The following is a 19,933-nucleotide window of genomic DNA, read 5'->3' on the forward strand; positions in this document are numbered from 1 at the left end:
ATTTGATGAAAAATTATAATGATTGGGGGGAAAAAATTAGCTTCAATAATATCAATAGTTAAGAAAAATACTATTCAGCAAAGTTGTCAGAAAAATTAGAGAGATCTATTTTCAGACTTTATAAATATTTATTGTGTAAACTGCTTAGAAGAAGAAAAAGGTCAATGAAGTTTTCTCTGCTAGTTGCAAAATGTCACAATCAAATAGCCTGTTTTATGTAACTCAGTTTCATGTTAGTAATAAGTATTTTTTAAATTTAATGTTATAATTATGATCAATATTATGGCTGTTCAATGTTATAATTATGTTCAAAAAATCTCAGGAACTTAATCAGATATCAGTATCCATGATGTAAGAAATGATAATCATTCATAAAGTCAAGTCAGAAGAAATTGTTTAATGTTGTTCTGTATGAAAAAATTACTATATAAATTAAATTATTATTTTGTATAATGTACTTACATTATACAGACTTACTGAGATAGAACAATATTGTAAATACAGAATTATTTTAAAAATACAATGATGTTTTGTCCATCTTCTTTAAGAGTAATAACGAAACTGTTTAATAATGAATTTCTTGTATTATAAATCATATTCTAGAAAAGAAATTATACATAAACTTGATAGTTTCAAATTTTATGGTTCATTCATCAAAAGGAAATGCTTGCCTATCATTTCTTTTGATATATAAAATTTACTCATACACTGTATATAAATCCTAATATATTTAATTTGCAAAATCATTTGTATAAAAACAAAATGTGATATTTTACTGCAAAAAACACTTTTAGAAATATTATTTCTAAATACAATGGTTAAATTTATTACAATATATAAAAATTTTTTTATAGAGAAATCTGATTTCATTAAGTTAATATAGCTTTGTTTTGATTTTATATATTAATCAAATAATAATTGTAAGTTAAATAAGTTCAAAATTTATGTTAATTTAAAAAGTTTTTGAAAAAATGCAAAATTACAATATAAAATGAATTCTACTTGAATAGAACTTATAATGATTTTTAAACAAGTAATTTAATTTTAAAAATACATTAAAAATCAAGAAAAAAATCTTACTTCTGTGTATGCCTGACACATTGATTCATAAAGGGTTTGATGTTGATGAATGAGTTCTTCTAAATCAGTTACTTCACGAGGTAAAGAACCAAGTTCACATGCTTGACTCCACGTTGAAACATTATCTAAATACTAAAATAGTGATTTTAAAAAAAACAGTTAATTTAAAATTAATAATATGAAAATCCTTACAGTTTTCTATATTATACAACTTTTATAATTACTCTGAACAGATGTAAATATTATCATTATTATTAGATTTTATAATATACATTACAAAAATTACAAATATAAATCAAAAGTTACATAAATGTAGATAGATTATACTAAAATAATCTAAGATTAATTTCAAGCTGGTCTTCATTTTAAAAATTTGGAATGAGATACTTCTGTTTATTTCCATACCATAACGTTATATATGAAAAATATTTTGATTAAATATTAACATTAATCTTTAAATTTTTTTTTATGTTTAAATGTTGCTTCTGTTTAATAATAAGCTTTTTATTTACATATTCTGCATGTACAAAAGTAAATCATTTCACTTATAATAAAACTAAATTACATCAATTAAAAAAATAATACAGTCAACCCCCCTATAACGTGCGTTCCTATAACGTAGCGAAAACATTGTAGCAACATACGTATAAAGGACCTCCTAAAACGTCGTCGCCGACTTGTTCCGCGACAAGATTGATAGAATCTGGACCAATAGTGGATGAGCAGCCGAACTACTTTCCTCCTTGCACATTTAACAAATCGAAGATTTTGGCAATTATTCTCAACACAATTTAAACTGTCAGTGTTTAAAAAAGAAAAACAAACTTGTTTTACATTTAAGAATTGACACTTTTCATTTATGAGTCCAGAAGCAAACCATGCATGTTTAATCAAATTATTAAATATTGGCGCAGATAATTGATGATAAAGAATCGAATGTAATTTTATAATGCCGTTTCTAGTTGTCCAAAACAATTTCATNAGTAAGTTGAGTTTATTATCGTCTGTACAGTATGTAAATTAGGTACTGTAAGTCTAATACAGCACTAATTTTATACATTTCTTGTGAAAGAAACACTTCTTATTCAACGGCCATAAAAATTATTTATATTAATGATGTCTCCAAAGATCAAGTTATTTTTCTGCGAAAAATTCGTTATCAGAAATCGTGGCCACTGTTTCATGCGCTGTTCCGCGACGAAAACAAGCTTTGAGCAACGGCGTAGTCAAATGGTACACACTCAGTAAGTAATCCTATAATTTTTTGTTTATAGCATAGTTTATACAGATTATTCCCAAAAAATTATATGTGTTTTGGAAATGTTGAGTCAAATTAGTCTAGAATCGGTTAATTTTATGGAAGAAATCCTTTCAAACAGCCTTAGTCCGTAAAGTTTACACCTATCGGGCTGCGATTGGCTCATGTATTTAATCATTCCTACAACGTAAAATTCGATTAGCGTGGAACGTATCTAAGTGTTATAGGGGGTCTACTGTATATACAAACTAATCAATAAAAATATTAATATAGTAAATACTTATTTAAAGAAACAATCTAATCAGTTTTGTACCATGCATGTATCTACTTTTTTCTTCAAATATAGCTGTCATAATATCAATTAAAGCTGATATTTATGTAGATATACAATACAATAGAAAATATTACACAAATTATATATTTATATACAGTGAAATCAAAGTTTAGTGAACACTTGTGCTTGTAAGGAACCAAGTCCGAGCTTTATTTTTATTTTACTTTTATTTTGCTTTTATTATATTTTTGTTTGGGGCTTATGTTTAGTTAGGACGAAGGTTTCCTCATCAATCACCCCAGAACGTTCAGAACAAGAAGATAAGAGATTAACCAACTCATCGACAACGAAACGACAGCACCATAGCTAGCATTTGCACTCACGTGCACGCCCGAGCGGCAGAATTGTAAGTCCGCACTGAAGGGGGGACACCCTGATAGATTTTCTAGGAACTTGTGTAACCTTAAACTAAACATTCCGATAATTGTTAAAGAAATGCTGTAAAAGGTTAACAAAGTATTGTCGAGAAATAAGCTACCAGATAACAAAGAGAAAACAAGAATGTTACGTGTAGATATGTAAATGAGGGGAGTGTCTCAATTAGAACTGTGACGTCACCTCAGACTATAAGTACAGTAGCTCAAGTGAAGACAGACGAGGTGAGCTCCTGAACCAAAAGTGTTGGTCTGCTGGTAGCAGTGAACAAGGTGTTGAATAGGAAATCCTAGTAGGAGATTGAAGGTTCGATTTTGATGATTTGAAAATAGAAAAGTCTTGAGTAGAAGAAAAGGTTCCGAGTATTAATTGAGGTGACGGTTAGGATTGATAGTTATAAGAGAATTTGTATCTAAGTTAAGAGTTGAATTTTGTTTTGTCGGAATTCCAAGGGGAATAGTTCTAAGTTAGAATAAGACTTAAGTTTGTCAGGTTGATTGTGATTTGATTTTTATTTAATAAATTTGTTGTTTGTTTATAAATCTTGTACATAGTATTTGTTAGACTTGATTAAACATTTATTATTGAAATTTTTTTTGTGACTAACTTTGTCCTTAATTTATTTCGGTGCACGCTAAAAGTCCAGGCCTGGCAACTAATAAACACGAACCCGCATAAAGTACCCGTTAGGTCCCGGCTCTTTAAGAAAAATTCATTGTAGAGCAACAAACTAAATATAGTACTTTACATGCTTAGCATAATAATAGCACTATTAATGTGTTTTTACTTTGAATTAAGACAAAAGTATATACAGTCAAACCTTAGGTTTCAAAATGCTTCAGTTTTCAAACAATTTGATTTATGAACAAAATTTTGAACACCATATTTGCCCACGGTTGCCGAACAAGCTACTCAGCAAAGCCAGACACTGATGATCAACTTCTTATACTTTTTATGAAAAAGAAAGTTAACAGCTCAGCCAAACAACAACAGAACTGCCAATTCAGAAGTTAGTGGCGCCAAGATTGAATTGTGTCACAATACAAATCAGGACGCCGCCGCTATTTAAATTACATTTTAATGCGCATGTGGGATTTCTGTTTTTTGGTTTGCACTACAGTTGATTTTAAATCAAATTAATTAATAAAAACTACATTAACTGACATTTGCATAACATAAATAGCATTCAAGAATGTGTTTAAATATGCTTAAGTTAAATTAAATGACAAAAATTTATTAATATTATATATTATAATATTAATATTTATTAATATTATAATATATAAGCCAGCTAATAATATAGTAGCCAGCTAATAAAAACTAAAAATAATAAAATAATAATTAAAACTGGCCTTTACACCAAAACTGAAACTAAAACTAAAAATAAAATAAATTACTTAATTTAAATTAGAATAGAAATCAAATCAATTGAAACATAATATTTTATTATTATTTATTATATTAACATAATAATATGGAAAGTGTAGATAAAGTACTTGTCTGTCTTCATTGATTTGATTAATTTCATCCAGGCAGAGTTGAGTCTATTTATAACACTTCTTTGTACAGTGTTAGTTTCAGTTTCGATTGGTAGTGATGAAACGTTAAACGGAAAAAAAATATATATATATATAAAATAGTTATAGATAAAATATTATTATATTGTGAGGCTCTGGACAGGTCTGACGTCAATGAAATTTGTGTTAAAATCATTTATTTTTAAGGACAAAATTATTATTTTTTTTGAGAAAAAAAATAGAAGTTAGAAGTAGTTTTTCTTAATAAAAACGATGCAAACTTTTAAGAACTTTTAAACAATAGAACAATGGAAAAACAAAGATCGACTATCTCCAGATGGGAATCAAATTAAACTTCGATTTTGACCTCTTTCTGCTTGCCCAAAAGGTCTCAAGTTGTCACCAGGTGACGAGGAGATTGGAATGGAAAGTGGAATTGGAGGAAAATGGATAAAAACCTGAGAATTCAAGGATGTGACGGCTTCTTCTCCCTAAAGTTCCAAGTGGCGAATCTATTGTTGTGTGGGGTGTGTGTGTGTGTCGTGCCCATCTTCGTCTCCATCTCCTGACCTCGATCGACATCTTTCCATCAATGAAAGTCGACCACATTATCCCAAAGTCATCGAGTCGTTGATGGAATTGGTCATTTGCGAACCAGGAACACTCCTTGAAAATGGGACTATTTTGGAAAGGAGAGGAAGACCCAGAGGCTGCTGCTGACATAGAACTTCCAAGATTGTGGAAATCTTGTTACCTTTTTACGTGTCAAATACAGTAATACCTCGACTTACGCTACCCTGACTTACGCGAATCCGGAGTTACGCGATTTTCAAATCTCGTCGATTCATCTTTTGTTTGAATGCCACGCAACTCTTGATTACTCACTCCCCCCACACTATTGTTTAGCTTACATGTTCAGACGTGCCACGTGAAATCGACACATAGCTACAATTTATTTGTGTTATTTATTTCTGTGTTTGTTATATCTACAGATACTTGAGAGACTATGTGGTGATTTCTTGTAACCGTGAACAAATCAAAAGGCAATATAAGGTTAACGAGAACATTTATTAGCTTACATACATCAGATTTGGATTTTACACAAATTGCGAAAATATACCCTGACTTACACGAATTCGACTTACGTGGTTATCGCTCGGTCCCACCTATTGCGTAAGTTCGGGGTATTACTGTAAACGGTTTCTTGTAACCGTAGAGTCTGTCTCAGTGCCGAATGCCCACATACAACCCTTAGCAACCGCTCAACCTTCTTGACATTTTTGCATCCTGTCGGCAACCTTACAATATATAATATTATATTGCCTTTATAGGCATTTTTATGCATAAAATACAGCTGAAAAGTAAAAAAAAAAAAATATCTTTTGGGGTCAGGAATGGATTAATCCATTTTTACTGATTCTTATGAAAAAATTTGTTTCAGTTTTAGAACTTTTAGGAACAAATTAAGTTCAAAACCTCAGGTTTGACTATAGATGTATTTAAGAAGTTATTATAATTCTGCAGACAACAGGAAAATTTCCTATCCTCCTTATTCTTCAAAACTTCTTAAGCAGACGTATACAGTACAATTGATTATATTTCCACAAATATCATTTTAAAAATGCAATGCTTATCTTCAGTGTCATCATTTTGTGTCCTCAAACATGCCAACTGTAGCTTTCACAATTCTATCCTAGAATATCAAACATTAGTAGATTATGCAAGGGAAGAATTAAGAAAATTTTGATTATGTTAATTAATTATTACATGAAAATAGTTCTATAATTTTGACAATGTTTTGGCTATTTTTGAATTATATTCTTATCATTTATTCTTTTAAACAACAAAATCATAATCAAAACAATCTGTTAGAAAAACCTTCCTTATTTAGTTTTTCACAATTTATCTTATTTTAATAATTAAAGTAAAGAGAATATTTACTGAGGTAGAGAGTTTTTGGATTCTTCAAATTGTTATATGCTTGGAAAAGTGGATATTAACAATTTGATTTAGAACTTTGGTTCTGAAGACTTTTCATTTGCTGTAAATTTTTTGTTTATTTGTGTTTTAAATAAAAACATTCTGTCTGTGTTGAATCCTTAAAAGTTCATTTTTGCAGCAGGGCATTACAGTTCAAATCCATACAAAACAAAATTCTGAATAAAGTATATGAATTATTTAAAATACAACATCTACTGTAATAGCAGGTTTTTAACAGACGGTCCTACATGGACTCCAGTCCCAAAAGTTCAGCTATATCCATATTTTACTATATTATAAATATATTTTATATGTATATATATATAGCACTATATTATATACAATATAAATTTGGGCTTCACGTATATATACACTATATTATATATAATACAGTGCGCATATATACATTATTTGTACTTTACAAGTTAATAACTGTCCTTAATTTATGAGATATTTACTTGTACTTAATTAAATAAAGTTTAAAGTATTCAGTCAGAGACATTAAATAACTTTCAAAAATATTGAACATATTATTACATACAAGCAAATAATAAGTTAATATAGATAATATACAATATTAAATAAGGTTAAATATACAACAATAAAGTTAATATACAATGGTACTAGTATTATCCAAACATAATATCAACTAAAGACTGAAACAAAGAAATGTTATTATATAGCACTCAATATTATTGATATTTGGTTGAAGGAATAAAACAATGCAATACTTTGGCAATTTGCCAAGAGGATACCTCCCAGGAGGACTTTCTATGGGAAACTAGCCCCATAGAAAGTAATAGACACATGAAGAATATCAGGAAAACTCTATGATACCAGCCTGCTGATAAAGTACAAACCCAGACAAACTATTCAGTGGAATTACCTATTCATAGTATTTATGATTAAAAGATCATGAATAAATTTGATATATGACTAAAGTTTTCTTGTAGAACTAAACAGTGCAAAATTTTACCTGTTCAGCTTTTTGGTGAAACAAAACAGAAAGAGCTAACACAGTTGTGCGTTCATCCAAACCAGATGCAAATTCTTTCCATGCTCTATCTAATCGAGCTGCAATTTGTTGAATTGTAGCTGAAGAATAATGGCCTCCTTCAATGAGTCTAGTTGCTACAGTCAGAATGCGATTGATATTTACATATACATTCTAGAAGAAATAAATTCATTTTAAACACAATACTTAAAATTTAATTGTTATAATTCAATAAATTTCAATTTGAATTATTAGTGTTACTTAAAAACATTAAAAAACCTTTTTTCTTAAAAGAAATATGAATAAACTAAACTTTTATTGTTCAACTGTACAAGGTCTGTTCAAAAAATACATAGACTGTTTGAATTGCACAGCTCCAGTTGGTTCCAGGGGAATCTGCTTGGTGTCGCTAGGTTTGTACAGATCGTCTAGTGATAAAGCCATTTCCCGATTACAGAGATCTTGATTTGTTGATTAGCTATGCGGTTTTTAGTAAAGTGCAATTTTTTCATTTGTCAGATTTCAGAATGAATGACCTGACGGAGCAACGACTTGCTGTGAAATTTTGTGTTAAACTTGGAAAATCTGCAACTGAAACATTTGCTATGCTCAACATGGCTTATGGTGATGTTGCTATGAAGTGTACGGCATGTTTCAAGTGGTCCCCCAGACCCAAAAAAGCTTGCCAAGTTCGATCCAATGTCAAGGTGATGCTGACAGTTTTCTTTGATGCTAAAGGTGTTGTTCACCAAGAGTACCTCCCCCAAGGCTCCACAGTGAACCAGACTTACTACATTGAAGTTCTGAAACGTCTGAGGGATGCCATCCATCGCAAAATTCCAGAAATGTGGAAGAGTGGCGACTGGTTTCTCCATCACGACAATGCTCCAGCCCATTCAGCCCTCAGAATTCGTGAGTTTATGGCCAAACACTCGATCACTGTTCTTCCCCACTCCCCTACACACCTGATCTTGCTCCTTGTAACTTTTTCTTGTTCCCCAAACTCAAAAGACCCTTGAAAGGAAGAAGATTTGAGACGATTCCCGAGATTAAGGCAAAGGCGATGAAGGCATTGAAGGACATTACAAAAGAAACATACCAGGACTGTTTCAACAAGTGGAAACACCATTGGGATAAGTATGTGTGTTCAGAAGAAGAGTACTTTGAAGGGGACCCAGACATGTAACTTCTATATAAAGTAAATTTTGTTTTATGACATTAGTCCGTGTATTTTTCGAACAGACCTCATATCTGATAAAAACAATAAGTTTCTTATGATGATTAAATGAAAATGTTTGTTATTTATTGCTTAGCCATGCTTAGCTGAACATCACATTTACTGTATATGGCACTACATTGAGACAATTTGTTTTTTAAAAATACAGACAAAAATTTATAATAAAAAAAACAAGAATTGGATATAAAGTGTGTAACATTACTCGTTAATATTCTAGAGATATTTTATTTTTAGATTTAACATTNGTTGGCTGAAGAGGGGCCAATGCCCGAAACGCGTAATGTAAAAGGCGTCCCAACTGAATAAATAGTCAATAAGTTGCCAAGTGTTGATATATGTCACCTTAGTGTGTCTGCAAAGAATCAGCTTAATAACAACAACACGGTTTCATCAGAATCAAAAAAAAAAAAGTTTTATAATTGTAAAATTAACAGAAATAATGTTAAAATATACAAGGCTAAAAATTTGTTAAAAATAAGAATCATTGAACATTTCTGTATTAAAAAAAATTATGCAAATGTAATTAATTTAAATACAGGTATGACTGTATATGCATGCTGGATGAAATAGTCCAGTATAAAGGAACAACAATTGATGAACGAATGTATCCACTGATGAGGTCAGTTAGAACTAGTGAAATGCATTTGGAATTGTTGAAAGTGGAATATTTGGAAAAAGTTAACCTTTGTAGAGAGGGTTAGTCAGATATGGCACTATCACGATATAGTGAAGAGTAAACATGGGAAATTTTTTAAGAATTCTCCCACACATTTTTCTCGTTTCTGTTTTGGAAAAAATTTTTTAAACAGTTAAATCTAGTAAAGAAAAAATCCTTCTTTATTGTCACATAATTCCTTTTAATGTGAATTTTTTTCGTGATAATTTTTGGCTAAAATGTTTTTGTGAATATCGATGTTGTTCTCCAGTGCCACGTGATCACCTTTGACGAGTATATCCGTCGATCACTGCAGAGTGGTTAACAAATAAATACTAGACCTTTATTTTATTTGGTTTGTTTGCCTTGAAAAATTCCTTGAAATCGGATATAAAGTGTATAATATTACTCATTAATATTCTAGAGATATTTTATTTTTAGATTTAACATTTTTAAAGAAGTATAATTCCAATCCATTGCTTTTAATTTGAATTTATAAAAACAAGAAATAAATCACAACACATTCTTACCAATGTTTCTGACACTACTGTAGTTAGTGATATCACAAAAGTGTGTTTGGGATTTCTGCTGTAGAGATGTCTGGTATATCAAGCTATAATGATTGCTCCAGCCCATGCTATATTTTTGAGAATTATTCCAGAACATTTCAAACATATTCCATTTCTTGACACTCTGGGCACTTTAGAATTATCTGGAGATGTTTTGAAATGTTCTAACCAATTGTATTAAGAATGAAATGTAAAACTTTTTTCTCATATTATTTCATTAAGAATATTACAGTGGAACCTTGCTTAATGAGCAAAACAAATTGTAAAATAATGACTCGCTTAATGAGTGACGAGGAGAGGAGAAGTCTCAGATTGTGCGCATGCTTCATCAGTCTGTGTTTAGCACTCATTCTGATAGCATCTTACTGTTAGTGTCGCTTGTGATCACACATATTACGTATAAACATCAACAACCATAGCCTGTTATATAATAAACACGCCAAACGATATGCCAAATTCTTGGGCTAGGTAAAAGCTATAATTAAATATTAAAAATTAATTAATTTGACTAAAGATAGACAGTTATACTGCCATCTCATATTAAATTTAATGACCAATTCTAAATTAAATTTTAAAAATGTGTAAATTAAAAATTACTTATTTATAATTATTAAATTTAATATGCGATGGCAGCATTATGCCTACCTCTAGTCAAATTAATTACAGGTAACCCCCGTATAATATGGCACTTCTATAGACGGATTCACTCTAACACAATTCGAGAATTGGGAACATCCCCCGTATAACACGGTGGTTTTATAGCACGGATTCACTCTAACACGATTCGAGAATTGGGTAAAACCCTTGTACAACATGAAATGTAATAAAGGTTGCATTCTTTTATACTTCCATGTAACTCTGTGTGAGCATTCTAATTGTTTCCATGGCTACTTTGAATGCTCTTTCAACAAATAATCCATTTAGTGGTTAAATTTTACAAATGGGACTCTTCTTTTACCTCTAAAAGTTCATTTTAGAATTATAGATTCCTCCATCATGATATTATCGATAGTGTGGGCACAGCCATCTTTCTTTCATCGTTGTTCCTAAATGCCTACAAACAGTAGCGCACTCCCCGTTGCATAGCAACTGCTATTAATGAAAACACCCAAAAACTGTTTCTAGTTGATGATACTCATGCTGAGATCATCATATAGGATAAATAATCCTCTGGTAAAATATTTACTTAAATAATAAATATGTATTTTATCTTTCAAAAAATGAATAATAAATCTGATTTAAATAAGGATTTAACAGCACGTTTTTTAATTTTTGGAACCTAACCCCCCTTTTTGCACTAGTTCTTTGTTTCATATAACACGGCAATTTTTTGGAACGTAACTCCCGTGTTATACGGGAGTTACGTTCCAAAAAATGTTATATGGGAGTTACGTGTTATGCGAGAGTTACCTGTAATTTCTAATATTTAATTATAGCCTTTACACGGCCCAAGAATTTGGCATGTTTATCAGACATTTTATATGTAAAATTTTGTTTTTTTTTTTGTTTTTTGCAAATTGAATTTGCATTCACGAAAATGAAGAAAACATGATAATGATTCCCACTCTTTAACAATATATATTGTATAATTTTCTTTGAATAAACATTATACATAAATATTTGAGTATTTTTTTTTTTTTGGTGTGGAATGCATTATCTTATTTTACATTAATTTATATGGGAAAAATTGTCTTGCTTAACGAGTGTTTCACATTATGAGTAAGATTCTGGAACAAATTATGCTCGTTAAGCAAGGTTCCTCTGTATATTGAAACAATTTTTGAAAAAAAAAAATTTTTTTATAAACACTTATCAAATAAATGTTGTATTGAGAGAGATGTACAATCTATATAAATTGTGTATTAAAAATCAGATGTTCTACCAAAATACATTAAACAAGAAGCTATTAATCAGGGGTTGCCTGTATTTTCATTTAATAAAACATTTCTAAATTCAATTTTATATCTAAAAAGAAATTTTAGTTCTTACCATTGAAGCCATAGTGAAGTGATTATGTTCTTCTTGAAGATCTTTAGCTTCTTGAAAGGAGTGGCCAATTTCAACATAATTAATTAGGAATAAATCTCTATTATGATATATCCAATCAAACATCTGTAAAAATATAAAATAATTTTAAGATAATTACACTAGCATTTTTATAATTCATTTTTTTAAGTTTACAAATATTAGAAAAAAATTTAACTCTCTTTGCTATTAGCACAATAGACTTTCAGCAGTGATGACTATTTTAACAATTTCATCAGTTCATTTTCTACAAATTTTAAACTTTCTAACATTTCTATCATCAGACATAAAAATATTTTTCAAATAACCAATTATATCTCAGAATATATCAATATACTGAAATGTTATTAGTCATTTTAGAAAATATTAAAACTTTTTGCACACATGTAGAAATGGAAATCTGCCTTAAATATCTATTTATTTTTGTTGCTGCAAGAGTTATCTAGCCTAGTTCATTTTCTTATTTCAAAGTTTTAATATTTCCCAAGATTTAATTATGAAATTACTTTTACTGTTTGTATACATGTAGAAAGATCTAGTCACAAAGTTACAACATGAATGTGAGACATTTCTATTGTCATTTTAGGGAATATAATATATAATTATAACACAGTATTTAAATTTGTAGTTATAGTCAGATCTTTTAGCAAATTGATTAATTAAATAAAAAAATTATTTTTTCAACTATGCTTCTCTATTAAAGTATTCAATTACATATTTTTCTTTGATCTGTATGATATATGATATTTTTCTTTGATATGTATTCTGACATTTCATTGATATCGCTACCAAATATTACATAAAATAGATATCGTTATTTATTAATACTTTTAAATCAAATTCAAAATGGATAAATAAAACAATACTAAAACTATGATAATTTGAATTTTGAACATCCTTATCTATTTCTAAAGCACAAACAATATATACACAGTATATATATATATATATAAAAATTATATATATTAAAACATGAATATATTACTTAACTTATTATATATATATATATATATTACAAGATATATAATTTATATATTAAATTAATAATGAAATCTTAAAATTTTACACAAAAACATTAACATTGTATTAAATATATATAACTGCATGAAGATTTAAATTATTAGCTTCCAAAAACTAATTGTTGAATATAGAAGATTTCAAATGTTCTTTAGTGTTCCAATAAGTTCTAGACCAGTGTTTCTCAAACTAAGGATTGCATTAAAATTTTAATGGGTGATGAAATGATATCATCTTTAACAGAAATATTTGTACTACTGAAATATTCTCTAAGAATTAGGAATAATAGATTCATCTGTTAAGTACTGAAAATTTTTAACAATGTTTTTCCTTATAATTATTATTTCCATTTAATAATAAAATTAAGATTATAGAATGTGTGTATAAGAAATTGATTTCTCTTTTCTACTTTGAGTAATGTCAAAATAAATAATTTATGTAAGGTCATAGTAATAAAGTCATTTAAGCTGCAATGGTTTTGAAAATATTTTGTTGTTTATTCAAACTTTTAGTTTTATTGTTGTACATAACTAAATTATAAAAAATAAATAACAGATAAATTTTGGCACAAGTGTATCAATCAATAATTTAAAAAAAAAATTTTTTTGTATGTATGTACAAAATAAAATTAACAAAATCATCTTACAATCTGAAAAGTACATTTTAAAAAAAGGTTCATTAAATTTATAAAAATAAAAAAAGTTTAAATATTTTTCAAAGTAAAATAGACTCCTGAATAATTTTGAAACAGTCTGATTTATTTACAATTTTCAGTCTTACATTTTTTAATAGTTACTTCAATTTCAGCTTTTATTATTGAAATTTAAGTAATCACTGAAATTAGCCTGAACCACTCTTAAGAGAAATGTACTTAATGTTACATTTCACACGGTAGAAGTTATTATCAATAATGCATAATTTTATTTTGTTATAAAATATATAGTGACTCCAGTTCACCAGTTTTTTTTAAATTTTATATTATAAACATTTGGGTTGCAGAACCATTACAAACAAATATATTGGGTTATGTGGGAAAAATGTTTGAGAAACTGTTCTAGACTACTGCAGAATCAGAAATGTGTCTCTCCATTATAACCAGCAATCACATGCAGTAGTAGCAACTTTCCACTGCCACAGTATCCTCATGCTATTTGTTATTCATCTGATTTTGTGAATATTGCAGCTAAAAAACTTTTCTTCTCCTTATCACAGGCCTTCAAAAAATTTCTGTGGAAAATCACTTTATGCATGCAGTCATGTACAATTTTTCATTATTTTCAAACCATCATATGCATAAGGTGAGAATTTTCCCCGACATTATTTTCAGTAATCTGAATCGTGAGAGACCTCCTTGACATAATGGAGGTCCCTCATGATTGACATCATGGATTTTGTCAGCTATGCAGGACATAATGACATGTGGTCTGTAAATCATTATGACCTTGATTTCTTATCTTCTTAAAATAATCTCTGATACAGAGCCATAATTAGGATTTTAGACGCCTATGGCCAAGAATAAAAATGGCGCCTTTTTAATTTTTATTATTAAAAAAATAATAATTTTATTTAAAAAAAAAATGCTATTGTAAAAAATTATGTAATGACATTACAATACTATATAAATATAAAATTTTTTTTGTGTTATTAATTTCAAATGCATATTATTCCAAAACCTTCTTGTTTCGGCCTTTATTAAATTGATGCTTTTGGCGACGGCCACATTGGCCATACCCTAGTTATGGCTCTGCTCTACCCTAGTTATGGCTCTCTTTAACAATTTAAATGTTTACATGACTTTATTTTGTGGCCAGAAAATACAGAAAAATAAGTTTCTCATCCTTCTGAGTTATTTCACATTAGTCCATGCTGTCATTAAGTTTGAAGGGTTCCCCCTTCAAACTTAATGACAGCATTAAGTTTGGAGACCATTCAATGACAATGTTCTATAAACAAAATAATATCACAAATAAAACAACATACAACGTTGAAATTTGTTGAATGTTAATACAATTACAGCATTTTTCATAATCATCAAATTCAAGAAACAGCAATTACATGCAGCATAATTACATGTAAAAAATCACTACCTTATGCATGTGAATTTGTTTAAAAAAAACTACACATGTGATTTCAGGTTAAATAAATGGTGCCAAATATAACAACTTTTCACTACTTTTCAGAGAAAAAAAATCATTGATAATAAGAAAAATTTACTTTCTAATATAAGTTTAAATTTATATATAACTGACATTTATATGTTTAATATAATTTATTGATGCCATATACATTTATTTATATAGTATATCCAAAAATAAATTGAATTTCTAACATAATTCTGCTAATTTGTGACCTTCCAGTAGAGCTTTAATGCTAACATAATAGGTAACAGCAAAACTGTAACAAATACACTCAAGATAATGCAGAATAAGATGCAAGACAGTTTTAATAAATATATAAATATCGACAGAAATGTAAATTTTGAAAAAGTTATTTTGAAGGTGTCTTCTTTAAATAATTGTACTATTCACTTAATAAAAGTTATATTAAAAGTTTGATTTAGTTTTGATTCTACTATGTATATAAATTTAATTGTCAACTTTTACGAAATGTGAAAAAGTAAAAAGTTAAAGATAGTTGATATATATAACAACACTACATTTTACCTTTTGTGCATCCTGTTCATATAATCTGAGTTGCAAACATTGATCTAATTTCACTTTTCGAACATGCCAAAATTGGAGGAGATGTTGACGAGAAACATGTATATTTTCTAATAATCTCATTACTTGTGGTATAGAATTTTGGAAATCTGCATTACCAGGAATTCCTGCAGGTGCACTGTCACGACTTGAATAGCCAGAATCACAGGATCCTCCACTACCACCAACTGTTGCATAACTTAATCTAGAAAAAAATTATAAATTATTATGTATTTTATTTCGCATTTAAATTATTGTTTAAAAATGAAAATATAAATCATTTTCATCATAATAAATAAATAATATCAATTATACAATAACATAAAAATTATTAAAAAAATGTAACTGGGATGATCAAAAAGTTTATTCATATGTAGTATTTTTAGACAAAACTAACTGTCAAATTTTAAAAATTTAAAATAATTTTATTACATTATATATGTGCCTTTGTTTTCTATTACTTTAATCCATCTCTTGGATAGATCTATTATTCCATATGTAAAGAATTCTGGAAACTGTCAAAAAATGTCTGGAAACTTTGTCAAAAAATTTCTAAATGACTTTCCACATTGTTTAAGTTACTAGATTTCTTTCCCTGCAAACTATTCTTGAGAAATCAAAATAGTAATCTAACATGAATATGCAGGGTGATAAAAAATCCAAATTCTAATAATTTTTCCCAAGTGGTCAAAGATGCATATAGTCTAGCATTGTCATGTTGAAAAGGTCACACATTTTCTTTTTGCTAATGTTGACTGTTTTACTTCAATGGCTACTTTAGATTATCAAGTTAGGAATACTATTACTATCTATTAATAGTCTAACTTTGAGGTAGCAGTTCATAATAATTTCCTGCAAGTCCAATCATGCTCAGTATAACTTTTTTTGGATTTTGACTGTTACAGAAGGGTCAAATTGACTTTCTCACCAATCTTTTTCATTGCACATTATCATAAACAATCTATTTTTCATCACTGGTAATTAGCTACTTCTAAAAGGGGATCCATCTGGTTACATTTCAGCAGTGAATCACAGGCAGATATTCTGTCTATTGCATTTATTTCAATCAATTGATTTGGTATCCAAACTTCATAGCATGATATGTATCCTAAATTGTATAATGGCTGAAAACGAATCCCTGAAATTTCCTTGGTAGCGTAATGTAGGTTCTTTTGAATTAATGCAGTGATTGCATCATCATCAACAGCTGAGGGTTTTCTAGATCATGATGCATTTTCTAAAGAAAAATTTCCTGTATGAAACCTCTTAAACCACTTTTGACACACACACACACACACACACACACACACACACACACACACAGACAATAACTTCCCTACAAACAGCATAGTACAATTTTTTTGTGCAGTTGTAATATTTTTCTTTTTACAAAAATAGAAAAGCATAAAATTACGAAAATGCAACTTAAGATACTCTACTCCATTTTTAAATCCAGAAATTTGAATATAATGAACAGAAATGAATAATTTATCTCTCAGATCTCATCTTCAATTCCATAAATATTAAAATTACTATAAACAATGCTAACAAATTTTAGGATATTCCACATTTTAATCAGATATAACAAGGATTTTTCACAAACATTTTTGTCCCATTTTCAGATCTGATCACAACTTTCAACTTTTGAACATATGTTCAATTATGCATTCCAAATATATATTTTTAATTCATATGGAAGATTTGTATAAATTTAAAAAATACATTGAAAGGATCAATTGTACCAAATATCTAAAAACTCAACAGCTTTGCAACACAGTTGAATTTATGTTCAAAAGTTGAAAATTCTGAGAGGGATCTGAATATGGGACAAAAATAGTCCTGAAAAGAGTTTAATGCTAGTTATAGCTGATTAAACTTTGAAATCCTGAAATTTGTTAGTATTGTTTATAATAATTTACTCAGCCTCTTCATGAAGTTTTTTTGAATAACTTTTTTGAAAATTCAAATTTTTTAATGAAATTTTCAGCAAAAATAGAAGACAAAAAAGGAAATTAATGCAAGATATTTTCGAAATGTCTGCCCTCTGTCGAGATGCAGTAGCGCAGTCTCTCTTGGAAATTAGCTATCACATTACTATAAGTCTGATCTGAGATGCCCTTCATGATGCTCTCAATGCTTTCTCTCATCTGACTGAGAGTGGTAGGGTTATTCTTGAACACCTGATCCTTCGTATATCCCCAAAGAAAGAAGTCTAGTGGATTGAACTCAGGGCTATAAGGTGACCAGGCGAGGCCACATTTGAACATCTCTGGATAGCTTCGAACAATAACATGATCACCATAATGGGAATTAAGGAGCTCCAGTTGTCATAAGTCGTATGGGGTGGGGCTCCATCCTGCTGGAACCAGCAATCATCAATCCAATTTGCCAAAAATAATGGAACAATCAAATGTTTTGAAGCAATGTGCTTTTGTGATAGAAGCAATTCCTTTTTTGCTCAATGTGCCACTTACAAAAAATTGAGGCTGAAATCATGCAGTTCAAAAGTTATTCAAAAAAAATTTTGTGGAGAGGCTGTGAAACACCCTGTACATTTGTAATATACATCACAGAATTTTACATTGTAACTGACAAAAATAACTGAATATAAACTATTGTTAATGACTACTAATCGCAACTAGTGGCATCTTATGTAAAAAAAAAAAATGAAGTTTTTGATCACCTAATATAATAGAAAACATGTTTAATATATGAAAATACTTACTTATGTAAAACTTGTTGACCTTCTAAATCAATATCTTCAACTGGAACTTGAACAACTCTCTTCTTCATTCCACTATGATCTTCAATCATTAATTTTGCACCAGTAATATCATCTGCATACTCATTTCTTGTTAATTCTTCTTTCAAATTTTCAGTTTGATCTAAAACTTCAGTAGCTTTCCAAAGAAAATTTTCTAAGGCCTATATTGACAATAAGCTTACATTTACTATACAATATTTATTTGTTTCTCATAAATATAAGATAAAACAAAACTGGAAAAGTATGTTAACAACTCAAACACCTTTTCATTCTAGAAAAAATTTAATGAATAGATAAATGTTTTCACCCTTATTAACAGGTCTTTGTTAGATCTATAACTAAATCAGAATCTAATTTAATTTACCAATAAGATGGAACATTTGACAATTGACAAAAAAAAAAAAAAAACATAATTAGAATACACAATACAGTAGATCCCCCTATAAAACCGTTTCCTATAGTTATGATTCCTATAAAAATTGTGGCAGTATCCGTAAACAACGGTAAAAATAACTCCTATAATACGTAAAACGTCATCGGGCAGCCGAACTACTTTCCCGCCGTCCGTAGCGCCACGCTACGGACGTTTAGGCGGATAAATTGAGTTTAGTATCGTCTGTTCATATAATTATATATAAATTAGGTACTGTACATATAATTATATATTAATTATATATAAATTAGGTACTGTATATATAATTATATATTAACTTAATTTATTGTAACTTTATTATAATTAAATATATATTTTTCGCCGTCTAGCGTCACGCTACGGCGAGTTAGGCGACCTATCGTCTGTCCAGTACTGTAATTTTATACATTTCTTGTGAAAGAAACATTTCTTATTTAACGGCCATAAAAATTATTTATATTAAGGATGTCTCCAAAGGTCAACGAAGTTTTCGCAGAAAAATAATATCAGAAATCGCGGCCGCGGTTTGATGCGCTGTTCCGCGACGAAACCAAGCTTTAGCAACGGGCGTAGTCGAACGGTACACACTCGGTAAGCAATCCTACAATTTTTTGTTTATAACGTAGTTTATACGGATTATTTTCAAAAAAATATACGTATTTTGGAAATGTTGAGTCGAATTAGTCTAGAATCGATTAATTTTATGAAAGAAAACCTTTCAAACAGCCGTAGTCCGTAAACTATGATTCCTACAAAATTGATTCATAAAGAACGGAATGTATCTACCGTCTTATAGGGGTAGATACCCCTATAAGACGTATGACTACTGTATAAGTTTTTCAACTATATAGTTCCAAATCACTGCAGATTTAGAGTAATTTAAAAACTTACAAAATAAAATTCTTAAAAATTATATATGAATGTGTGCATTATGCAAAATACAAATACAGTAGAGCATCGATTATCTGACCCCCAACTATCCGTCACATCGGTTAAATGACCATTCTAGTTGGCAAA

The 19,933-nt window shown here is 29.2% G+C and overlaps 1 protein-coding gene across 1 annotated transcript in view; it reads right to left on the reverse strand.

Annotated features, from left to right (window-relative positions):
- Window positions 1-19,933, reverse strand: part of LOC111623105 (triple functional domain protein-like) — a 304,942-nt gene that overhangs the window by 236,745 nt on the left and 48,264 nt on the right. Inside the window, exons 7-11 of the mRNA XM_023365589.1 lie at window positions 18,466-18,665; window positions 15,705-15,945; window positions 11,989-12,111; window positions 7,521-7,712; window positions 1,081-1,212 (exon numbers count right to left, since the gene is read on the reverse strand). Of these exons, the coding sequence (XP_023221357.1) occupies window positions 1,081-1,212; window positions 7,521-7,712; window positions 11,989-12,111; window positions 15,705-15,945; window positions 18,466-18,665 (888 nt within the window). The remainder of the gene's footprint in view (window positions 1-1,080; window positions 1,213-7,520; window positions 7,713-11,988; window positions 12,112-15,704; window positions 15,946-18,465; window positions 18,666-19,933) is intronic.

Source organism: Centruroides sculpturatus, unplaced genomic scaffold, assembly GCF_000671375.1.
Source record: "Centruroides sculpturatus isolate CEXI.00-Female unplaced genomic scaffold, Cexi_2.0 scaffold144, whole genome shotgun sequence".
Taxonomy (NCBI): domain Eukaryota; kingdom Metazoa; phylum Arthropoda; class Arachnida; order Scorpiones; family Buthidae; genus Centruroides; species Centruroides sculpturatus.